Genomic DNA, 11,687 nt, shown 5'->3' with positions numbered 1-11,687 from the left:
GCATTATCTAGTTTCAGTTGTTCCATCTAACATTTGACCTTAAAAGGTATTGTCAGGGTAGTTGTGGTGAAACTCACAAAAAAGGGAATAATACTGGTTTTACTGCATATCAGATTTAGGTCGCTGACTATATAAAATCACATCCACGCCCATCTGTTGTTCTTGTGCTTCATTTACTGAATGCACAAGTAATGATACAGTTTTAATTAATTTTGCAATCACTGTTCGGGATCATCTCAGGTTTTTTATTTGAATTCTTCATTGCAACTTATTTGGATTTTACACAGGCCAGACTTAATTTTATTATAGTAAATTATATTAACCGATGATGGTTTTGTGGTGAGTTTCTTAAAAAAGGATAAGAAAAATCACACCTACAACACAAATCGCAAATGTAAGTTATTCACAAAAATGAACAAACAGAACAGATCATTTATCACTGCATTTATTTGGAAGATTTATTACATTAATTGCTTTGGTGCAGCAACAGGACTTTAAATCTAAGATGGTGACAACCCAAACACATTACATGGAAATAATAAAAATCAGTTGTGCAACATAAACATTATCTGTCAATGATTTTACAGTAAATAAAGGGCATGTTTTGGTCTGATAGTGATACAATCATCAAATAAATGTACTAAACTTATAAAGATTATAGAAACAATAGATAAAAAGAGGAAACACAGATTACAGAACAACAACATCGACAACAACAACACACAAAAAAACAGGTCAGTGGTGTAAAGAATATTTCTGCAGTGTCTTGCTGGTATATATATATTTTTTGTTGTTCTCCCAGTGTAGTGTCAAAATCATGGTCAGATTATACTAATTTATAGGGTTAGGGTTAGATACCGCAATTCCCCCAAAAATGTACCATTTTCCAATATTCAACAAACACATTATTTCTATGAAAAGGTAAAATCTGTATAAAAGTAAAAAAGTCTCCAGTTTGCACAATCACATGAGGAGAGATGTGACAAGAAGCACTATGCAAAGCATTTGTATGCAAGCAAAACGTCTCCCTACGCCTCTGTTTGTTCACGGCAGTGTGTGTGAATAAAGTTTCATGGGTTCTAGTGCAGAGCAGCAAAGGATGCTTTTCTCCTCTGCTCTTCTTGCATTTTGTTTGTGCTCTACAGCAGCAAGTAACAGAGTTTTACTCTCTTTGTCAAACGAGTAAAAGACATGAAATCAAAAAGACGACTTTGGCTCCTGTTAGAGTCTCTGTGAATGTGTGGAGCCATTTTCTCTCATGGTTTTGGATTATATGTCCTCAACAGGGCGAGGTCACCGCTTATCGCTACCAGCAAAACATAATCTTGGTATAACAGCTGGATAAATCGACCCCAGCATGTCCTGTAACAAAAAACACAGCAGAGCTCTTCAGAAACTGTTGGCCTAGATGTTGTTCAATTTCAAAATCCACCACTTTCATAACGAAAAGAGACACTGGGATATAACACAGGCTTAACCCAAGAGGTGTCTGTGTTGAGAATTAAGCAAAGCACAGCTGCGTGAGATCAGAAAGGTCATTAGTCTACTTCATGCTGGTTTCTGGTGGTCTGCACGAAAATAACAGTAAACATACTTGGAGAAAGAGAAGAACTCCCTTAAGACGGGGAGGTGTAATTAAGGCACAAACTGGCTAATATTTCTGTTGTGGCTGAGCAGGAGGCAGCTATAGACTTTGGGATAATCTGTGCAAATATGAAATAGCCAAATTCAGACTAAGTGACTTTTTAGTTTCTGAGAAACTTTCAAGCGGAGTGAACGCAGACATAGAAGTTTTTCTGCTCCTCCCAGTAGTGGAGCTCGTCGGCGAAGCTCCAGGAGCAGGCCAGGTCTTTGCTGGTTTTGACCGTGTGGACCATGTTGTCGCCGGGCAGCTTCTCAAACAGGATCTCTGCTACACCCACCACTGTGATCTTCTTCTGACTCTGGATCAGCTGCTGGATTTGATTCCTATCCACGGGCTCGGCCGAGGAGCTGTAGGACACCCAGACATTTAGTTTGTCATCCGATGTAGGGACCTGGAAGCGACTCTTCCCCGTCGGGCAGTGGAAATCCTTCTTGTTGACGAACAGGCCGGTGGGGGACCTGAATATGCGCACGGACCAGCCCACCCAGTCGTACTTCTTCTTTAGTTTCTCTATGAGAGCTTCAGCTAACTGCTGGCTGGTCAGGGCTGACTGGTCCCTCACGATTCGGCGGGAATCCAGCTCAGCCTGCTTGGGGAAGCTGACGATGCAGTCTTCGATCACAACGTTCATTTTTTGCTGGATTTCATTCATCTTCTCACCCCAATCTTTCAGAATCTCCTCATCATCATCGTACCCCTTGAGAGCGGCGTGGCCCAACAGCGCAATGAGTCCAATGCAGAAAAGCTTCTTCAGCCTGGCGCAGAAGTCCTCCACCGGCCGGCGGCTCTTCTCCTCGTAGTTCAGTGTGATCTCCAGCACAGATTCCGCGGAGAAATTGTTTCCTGTCACGGCGTTGTAGAGGGTGTGGAGGTTTTTGTCACCACCTGTCTTGGCAAAATGCTCCAGGAAAAGCTTCTTCTTGACTTCCCTGAACTTGGGTTTGGCATTAAGGATGTCCATGTATTTCCTGAACTGGTTAGTGATGTTCTCCTCCGATGAGAAATAGCTGGTGTCCATTCCGCTCCTCTTGATCTCATCGTTGATGCGCTGAACCTCCTCCGACATCACCTCCAGGCGCTCTCGTACCTTCTGAAACTGCTGCTTCATGAATTCGGCCTCTTTGCTCTCCACATTGTCCAGAGCCAGTTTAACGATGGGAGCAGCGATGGAGAAAACGGGGAAGAGGTCACCAGCGATACTGGCCACCACCTCAGCTCCCTGTTCAAACACCTCCATCACAGTCTCCACCATATCCTTCCTCTCTGCTACAAGCTTCTGTAGCTGGTTCGCCATCTTTGCTGTTGTTCAAACTGATTCTAATGAGAAAAAAAGAAAAGAAATCATTGACTTGGTAAGAGTCAAGCAACACAATAATCAGAGCTAACTACTAAAAGGAAATACGACAGAAAGTATCAACCACTTGAGTTAAGTGACAGGAAACAAAGGCAAAGTTTTGCGGTTTTACTCACAGCTCTGCTCCAGTGTTGTTGGACTGTGGCCTGCTCTCTCGCCCCTCTCACCACGCAGCAAAAAACTGATAAGGAAAGAGAGAAACAGCCAAGTGAGCTTCAGTGCTGGCTGCTGGTCACACCCAAAGAGCAGTGACTCAACAATGCAAATGGAATTCAGTTGTGACACCAGACCAGTATCAATGGGCTGAGCCGTTTGTATGTTACCTGTATAAAACTACCACATGCATATTCATTCAGGCTCCTTGACCACAAATGACATATTCTTACTGTTAGGAAATAAGCAAAGCACCATTTCTCAAGTTATGTTGCTCCATAACTTGATGGAACACCAAAATATCATCAAACAATCACATCTAGCCCATACAGTCAAATAGGCCTAACATAAAACATGTGATATACTAAATGTGTTCTCACTCTCTACTATTCTCATTGTCAGTAAGGAACTTTTATGCTCATAGCCAATCCAGACTACATTTTAGCACAGCATAGGCTAGTGGAAACAATGAGAAACAGCACCTCTGCCATTCACTGCAATATTTAGCTTGTTGTGATTTTACATGGGGTTGTGTGCTTGACTGTTTCCAGGCCACACTTCCCATATGGTCTGCTTCTTTAAACAAATGGGAAAAAGTGATCTTTACTGGTGTTTTTTTTTCTGACATAGTCGCTGGTAGCTTTTTCTCCCTAGTCCTTAAAATCAGCTAAGATAAGCTAAGCTAACAAGCTTCTGGTTGCTTCATATTTAGGCCTAACACTCAACACACTAGTGGTATTGACCTTCTCCTCTGACTCTCAGACAGAAAATGCATTCCTTTAAATTTAGGCCAACACACAGGAGAACGTCTATAATGCTATCAATGAAGTGATAACAGTCACTGAGCAGAATCAATTTAACATCCATTTCCATTAGATAAAACACATCTGCTAATGGAAACAGACATGAAAAGACCTTGACTTGGGATTGTTAATTATAAACAGTCTTGATGTTATTCTGTCTATTCCAAACAAAAGGTCACAATCAGCAGTGATATTGGGACATGACTTCCTGTTTTGCACTTCTTCACCTTGAAACCAAGGAGTCCACTTGACTTGGAAAAACTTAATCTAATACACACAACTCCTCCCAAAGGCCAGGAACAGAAAAATGAGCTGAGAGCAGGAGCAGATGGTTTCAGGGGCATGTTCAGACATGTCTGTTTTACAAAACTGGAAATGTACAATTTGGGTGGAAAATCACATTTTGCTACAAAGTGGTGGTGCAAATAACAAACCTAATCAGTCTCAGTTCATGTTTCTGGCTTTGCACTTTTCAACCGGCAGATGCAGCAAAGATGTCTTTCTCCCAGTCAATACTGAGGCAGCAGGCGTGGGAAGTGATTAAGTGAAAGAGGTTAAACTTGCTGGGCAAGGGTGCGTTTTCCAGTGGAACTCAGCAAGTTACCACGGCAACAAGACAATGGAAAATAATTTGTCAGCTCGTTCATCTTCTTCTCTGCTGAGGTCTGCTGTGTCCCGGGGGGTTTACAGTGTCTTGCTAGACTACGGAGGATTGCAGTGAGAATATATAGCACCCATGTCTGAGTCAGATGCATCATACACCTCTACTCTGTGATTAAGTCCCAGCACAGATCAGACCGAAGATATTAAAATCAAAACTATAATCCAATACACCTGTAAAGTGAATACACTAGCAGCCAGTTAGCTGGACTCTGTCTAAAACCACCACTCAAGCTCAATAATTAATATGCAATATCTCTTTTGCTTTAACTCAAATGTAAAAATAGCTCATTTAGGTTTTAGAGAGGTTATAATCAGGACTATTGTTCAGTTTTGTACAGATTAGACAAACATAATCGTTGAGGTTTAGAGGTGGGTGCTTTTTTCTTTGCCACATAAATTAGTGACTGGATGTAGCTTGTTGAACAGACAGAAAGTGGTATAGAGCTTCTCATAAACAACCTTTGGATATTAATCACAGAGGTGAATGTCATATGGGCCTAATTGTGACATAAAATGTGAAATATTTATAGAAGTCCCTTGTAAGATTTGAGAACAAAAACAACAAAGTACAGGAAACTCTGGCAGGATGTTAGAACATTTACAGTCACTGGATATTATTTGATTCGACCGAGCTAAAACTGTGATTCCTGTTTTCCACTGATGTTCTCTGTCCCAGGGGTTGTGTAAACCGCAGTCTGAGTGCATGTAAAGCACCTTCACACAGTTAATTCAAAGTGCTTAAAGAAATCACATTTTCAGAGGCAAAGAGCTCGTGGAGCTTATATAACAGAGGTATGAATATCAGGCCGTTTTCCCTCACATTTCCACTACTATTCAGTAATACACACAGTGCGATTTTGAGGCATTTGAGTATTCCCATTTAAAGCAACTTTCAACACCTGTAGCTATGACAATATACAGAGGATTTCACATTAAAATATGAGTGATAATGTATGATGAACATTAAAAATAATTCTTATACAATGTCTTGTTTGGCTCCTTTTCACATTTAAGATGTCTTTGAGGAGTAAGTCAAAGTTTCCTCTTTAAACTTCTCTGATGGATTAATCTCAATAATCTCAAGGAGACTGATATCGGAGATTTAAAGAATAGCGAAACACAAAGATCACAGAAAAAAAGAGAAAATTGTTCAATTAGTTAATCACATACTGCACAGTGATGCCAAATAAACAGTAATGCACTAAACCTTTTATAAATATAAATCAGACCACAGCCTACTTTCATGAGAGTATTTTGCTGATAGTAGGCTACATTTGTACCTATAGGACTTTAATTTGTATTACAGATTTTTTTTTATATAGTAGGCTAGGCTATATGGTTTTGGTATAACTGAAGAAAATGATCTGATGGTTCTAATAATTTCACACATGTTGGAAAGAGACTCATCTTCATTTAACAACCCCTTTGTGGTTGTGGTTGTGATTAACAATAACATAAACCTGTGTAAAATACTCTTAATGCACCCATCTACTGCAAAAGGTTCGTCTCCTTGTTTTGTTTTGGCCCGAACATGACCGAACATGACCGAAGATGTACGAAGAAGACCGAAGCCTCCCTCTGGCAGCTGACCACTCAGAGAGGGAGAGGGAGTGGAAAGTCTAAGCTCTTTGTTAATGCGCCCTCTTAATGGAAACTGTATTGATCAGTCCGTGTACAGAGGCTCTAATTGTATCATTTTACAGCCGATGGACAGAGAGCCAAACAAACATCGCAGGTTAACACCGCAGATTAGTTTTTGTTACAACGCAGCATTGAGTGGATGACGCCTTTAAAAAAAAGTTTCACACTTCCTGGAAGCAGTGGCACCACACAGCTGCCACCAACGCCCAGAAGGAACACAGTGGAGTTTAAACTAAGAACTAAATGCCTATACTTTTATTTTTTGCATATTCATTTAATCACCCACTTCACTTTATGAAATGAAACTGCGCCGATAAAATATGTGACAACTATGAGATAATGAACAGCACCACGATGCGTCAGTGGTGAAATACTCCGTTACGCAACGATAGACTGGAATGAAGTGGATGCAGCTGAATAGATGTTTTTAACTATTAACAGTCTCGTGACTCTACCACGCGGTTTAACCTGCGTGTTTCTGTCCACTACATGAAACATTTTGATCAGAAATGGACTCACCTTTAAAGAGTTTGCGGAAGAAGTAAACTAACTTGAGGACTGTCTGTCTTCCTATTGGTCATGTGGCTCTCGTGTTACAGAGAACGGGCACACCCAGCCAGACACACACACACACGCGCGCACAAAAAAAAAAAAAAAAAAAAACTTGGGTGGTGGAAAGAAGAAAAAAAAAAGTTGTGAGTATAATAGGCTGTTGCTGTGGCGATATTATTACAGCGCAACCTCCACCCATTTGATAAACAATGACTGGGGACATTAAACGTCACAACTGCAGAGGATTATTGTCTCAATTAGCTCTAAGTTGAAGTACAGTCAGCAGAACTTTATGCTTATTCATGTAACAGTGTTGTTTTCCTCTCAAAACGTTTTTAAAAAAGAGTAATGATGACCATCCATGACAAAAAACAAAACATTCACATATATTTTTGTTTATTACAAATCAGGGTAAAATATACAGAAGTGTGTCGATAAAGATTTTTAGATGTTTCCCCCGTAGCTCTATATTGCACCAAAAGCAGCAAAACTATATTGGATTAAAAAAAACAACTGCTCCTCTATATCTATGAGTGGTCCATGATCTGATACACCCAGATATTTTTAAGGGGCTAAAGGAGGGGGGTACCTAAAATATATAGCAAATCTTCATATTGCCCAACCTCAATTATATCCAATGGGGAAATAATCATTATATATTTCATACAGTCAGTCAAGCTGGCATGGAGATGTATGGCTCTGACATTTCTATATGACCTGAAGCTGATCATCAAACAGAAAATATATGTAGGAATGTATAAGAATAAAAAAAATCATTACAAAACAATGCATCACATACCACAATGCAGGCAAGGCAGATTATGCATCAACACATTCAATATTTATGAATCATTTTCCATATATCTGATGAAGATATTTTCAGGTCTCTGCTAAACACATTCATACATGTATCTGTTGTTTGATTCTTGTAGCTGCAGTGTGTGTTTGAGCCTATTCAGGGTGGATGCACAGGTAGGCTCGCTTGTGTTTTCCGTAGTAATAACAATCCTCGTGGAAGTTGTTGGTCTCCACCACCTCCTTGTAGTGGCTGACAGCATGGACCAGGCAGTTGGGGAAGCTCTTGTTCAAAGACAGAGCCACCGCCATCATGTTTCCTTTCAGCTTCTGCCCCTCGATCTGCTCCTGGATCTGACTCTTGTTGATGGGTTTTGGGTTGACACAGAAAGAGACCACCACTTTGATCTTGTTCTTGGTCGAAATTTCAAACCAATTGGCTCCTCCACTTCCGTGGCACTTCTTTCCCGCCAGCCAGTTGAAAAAGAAAATGCGCTCCCTGTCGCTGAAGGCCCTGATGGACCAGTTCACCCAGTCGTATTTCTTAACGAGTGAATCCAGAAGGGTTTTGGTAAAGTCCCGATCAACGGTGCCGGGGTTCTCCTGGACCACGTGGTCCATGTCCAACTTGGCCTGTTCTGCAAAGTGCTCTGTGCAGTCTTCCACGGCTGCTTTCATCCGTTTCTCCACATCCTCCATCCGTCCCTGCCACTTCTTCACCATCTCTTCGCCAACAGCTCCTTCTTTGAGGGCAGCGTGTCCCATGACAGCGATAATGCCCACCACGAAAAGCTTCTTCAACCGGGCACAGAAATCCTCAACTGCCCGTCTGCCTCTCTGCTCTGTGGCGACTACGGTTTCCAGCATAGGGTCTCCTGAGGTGTTCTCCCCGGTGACGGCGTTGTAGAGAGCGTCCAGGTTCAGGTCGCCATCGGTGTTCTCATACTGACTGAGGAACTTCTCCATCTTCTTCTCCTTGAACTTGGGCTTGGCGTTGACAAAGTCCTGGAACTTTTCATACTGGCTGAGCATCTGGGCCTCTCGATCGAAGTTCTGCTTGTTCATCGACGTCTTCTGCAGCTCCAGGGCGATTTTGTCAATCTCGTCTTGGATTCCCTCAAGTTGCTGGTTGACGAGTTCGAATTGTTGAGTCAGGTAGCGCGCCTCTTTGCTCTCCGGGTTGCTGAGCAGCTCGGCTGAAGCCATAAACACCGCCTCCAGCACGGGGTGAAGCTGGCCCACGGTGGAAGCCAGCACCTCGGAGGCTTGCCCCATGATCTCCACACCTTTCTCTATCTTGTCCCTGTTCAGCACCAGCCAATCCGCCACACTGTTCATCTTTGCGCTATGTATTCCACGCTAACTAAGCAAATATGTTTTCCACAGCCAGAGACCTTGCTGGTTCCTGAAAGAAGAAGAAACATGACACCCTTGTAAAGTCCATTACACCGTGATTTTATGACATTCATACAATAATGGTTCTTCTTTTTCTTTTTTTTGTTAGATTTGGCAATGCAAGTGTAATCAGGTGACATGACACGAAGTCACCCAGGACTTTTTCCAACAAACAGAATCCTATAAAGCAAACAGCAGGTCATGTCCACACATGTAGGCATCCAGTTTCATGCCACACCCTCAGAGCCTCCTTTAATGACAGGGCCTCGTTTTAGAGCCTTGGTGGCATTGACGCGTTTCTAAAAAAAACTCATTAAAATACACAATCGAGACACACACAGATGGTAATACTGAACAAATATCAAACACGGTAATGTGTACTCATGAATTATGGTGTTAAATGTTGTGCAACGCTGCAGTACTACAGGCCCTTTGGGATATCATATGTTTTTTTTTATTCTCTTACAATAGCCAAAACCCAAAGCAAACACAGATGTTCACAACATGGGAAAAACGGGGATTTATTCTGTTAATGACAGTTTGATTTTCAATGTAAAATACTCCAGAGAGATGACCTAACTCACGTCTCGCTCCCTGGAGCCCATATCCAGTTCAGAAAAAGGCACACCCAGGGCTGAAGAAAACCCCCACCACTGCACTTGTTCAATAATGCAATCACACTTATTACAACCTCAACACAACCAAATCCAAATATTACACAAATTTCCAGTTTTTTTTAGGGTTGGTTATAAATATAAAATGACAAATACAGGTTTATGTGTTTGACCACGGAACATAGGCTCACCAGTAATTGCTGCAGGGATGAGATCAGTGGTGTCATTTTACAGCCTTTCCTATCACTGCACTAATTAAATTTACTTCATTCAGTCACATGCCATCAGTGTTTTTTACAATTTCTCCACAATTCTGTGTGAAACAGCTGATGAAAATAACAATAAAGTGCACAATTTGAAATTTAAAGTTGGTATTACATAATGGAGTCAAATTCCACTCTAATAAATTGAAAGAATAACACTTAAAGACAAATACTTACTGAGTTATTCTGTTGATTTTTGCTTGGAAATATCCTCCTTTGTAAAAACCGAATAAAAAACAACTTTGTCTTCCTGTAGCACAAAAAGTGAAGTGTGTTTTTGAGAAAGGAAAAAAAAAAAAGGCGAGTCCCTCACCAAGACTTGATCAAACACTGGTCTCCCCTTTGAGTGTGATATGCTTTGCTACAGAGCTACAGGGTTTTAATAATGACCACATACGTAAGCCTTCAACAAGACCACATCCCCCACAGGGCTCATCTCCACCTCTGGCATTTCACTTGAATTCAGGCCATTTATCAACAGCAGGGACATGAAACTTTGAAGGAAATGGAAGAGATAGTTCCTCAAAGCCTCTTTTAAAGGTCAACTTCTATAATAGTGACAGACAAAGGTAAATACTGACCTTTTCTTTCTTTCTTTCTTTCTTTCTTTCTTTCTTTCTTTCTTTCTTTCTTTCTTTCTTTCTTTCTTTCTTTCTTTCTTTCTTTCTTTCTTTCTTTCTTTCTTTCTTTCTTTCTACAGAAAACTAAAATGACATTAAAGGGGTGAGGTAGATGATGGAGATGCTGAATATAAAATTAGAGCAAAAGAAGAAAACTCACCTTTCTAGTTAAATATCCAATGGGCTATAGTCCAGTTATCCAGTAGTCCAGCTGTGCCTATGAGCACCAGCCTCTTTGGGATGTATATATAGAGACACTCTCTCTCTCACTCTCCCTCTCTCTCTCTCTCTCTCTCTCTCTCTCTCTCTCTCTCTCTCTCTCTCTCTCTCTCTCTCTCTCTCTCTCTCTCTCTCTCTCAGTATCTCTCTCTTTCTCCCTCGTCACTCCCCCTTTGGAACTCCTCCATCCCGTTCCAGCATTCCTCAGAAACCCACTCAGACGGATCAGGGGCCGGCACTGACACAGATAACATCCTGTAAACACTCCCCATGCAGGGACATCATGCACCCTGGGAATTTTTTCTTTAAAAAAGCTTGGTTTCTGAATGTGTGTGAGTGTCTGTGTGTGCATGTTTGATAAAGAGAAACAGAAAGACAAAAAAGACAGAGAGAGAGAGAGAGAGAGAGAGAGAGAGAGAGAGAGTCTAGGAATAAAAATGAGACCAGTCACAGTGGGGCTGAGCAAAGTGACCCACCAGGACAAAACCCCTCTTGTTGTGGCTTGAGCGAGGTTTCTATGGACACTGCACTGGCTCCTCCAACGCGTGCGAGACTGTGTGCATGCTCAGAAGCACAGTTCAGCTTGCTGTGTTTGCAGCCAGTTGTAAATCAGAGCTTCAAAAACAAAATTAAATAATCCACCAGGATTGTGCAAAGAAAGTTTTCTCTAAACTACTTTTGAAGATGTTTTCATGAACGTTGACCTACTTGCCTGTGTGAATGTGACAATTAGTGATGGAGAGCGATTGGTCGCTGGCTTCAAGCATGGCAAAGAGGGATGACATTCTGCCTGCAGGGGCAGCACCTCCAGAATCAGTCCGTCACAGTGCTAAACAATGAAAGAAACTCTGTGTTTGTGGGTGCGCGCCATGACAGCAGCTCCCTCATGGCCCTTGTGCTTTATAAAAAGCCGAGTGTGACAACGCAGCCTGATGTCACTGTCAGCTCTGCCCTTTAATGGACCAGAGAT

General features: G+C 41.6%; 2 protein-coding genes across 3 annotated transcripts; both read right to left on the bottom strand.

The window, feature by feature from the left end:
* Positions 1-457: 457 nt before the first annotated feature.
* Positions 458-6,893, bottom strand: rpz4 (rapunzel 4). The gene is made up of 3 exons (XM_083989922.1): positions 6,779-6,893; positions 3,116-3,180; positions 458-2,962 (listed from the first exon to the last, which is right to left on the bottom strand). Exon 3 carries the CDS (start codon positions 2,937-2,939, stop codon positions 1,764-1,766), a length of 1,176 nt encoding a protein of 391 aa, XP_083846048.1. The 5' UTR covers positions 2,940-2,962; positions 3,116-3,180; positions 6,779-6,893; the 3' UTR covers positions 458-1,763.
* Positions 6,894-7,322: 429 nt separating this feature from the next.
* On the bottom strand, positions 7,323-10,752 carry rpz5 (rapunzel 5). Of its 2 annotated transcripts, none has more exons than XM_083989920.1 (2): positions 10,659-10,752; positions 7,323-9,011 (listed from the first exon to the last, which is right to left on the bottom strand). In XM_083989920.1, exon 2 carries the CDS (start codon positions 8,942-8,944, stop codon positions 7,763-7,765), a length of 1,182 nt encoding a protein of 393 aa, XP_083846046.1. In that variant the 5' UTR covers positions 8,945-9,011; positions 10,659-10,752; the 3' UTR covers positions 7,323-7,762. The 2 variants fall into 2 exon arrangements, with proteins under 2 accessions (XP_083846046.1, XP_083846047.1); XM_083989921.1 differs by lacking the exon at positions 10,659-10,752 and adding an exon at positions 10,056-10,163.
* Between the last annotated feature and the right edge of the window lie 935 nt (positions 10,753-11,687).

Source organism: Trachurus trachurus (assembly GCF_905171665.1).
Source record: "Trachurus trachurus genome assembly, chromosome: 16".
Classification (NCBI taxonomy): Eukaryota; Metazoa; Chordata; class Actinopteri; order Carangiformes; family Carangidae; genus Trachurus; species Trachurus trachurus.
Note: the sequence above shows the minus strand (reverse complement) of the source record. Positions and strands in the feature narration are given on the sequence as shown.

What these genes read in the sequence shown, in the direction of transcription:
- rpz4 (XM_083989922.1), bottom strand. Translation starts at nt 2,939, where the DNA reads ATGGCGAACCAGCTACAGAAGCTTGTAGCAGAGAGGAAGGATATGGTG.
- rpz5 (XM_083989920.1), bottom strand. Translation starts at nt 8,944, where the DNA reads ATGAACAGTGTGGCGGATTGGCTGGTGCTGAACAGGGACAAGATAGAG.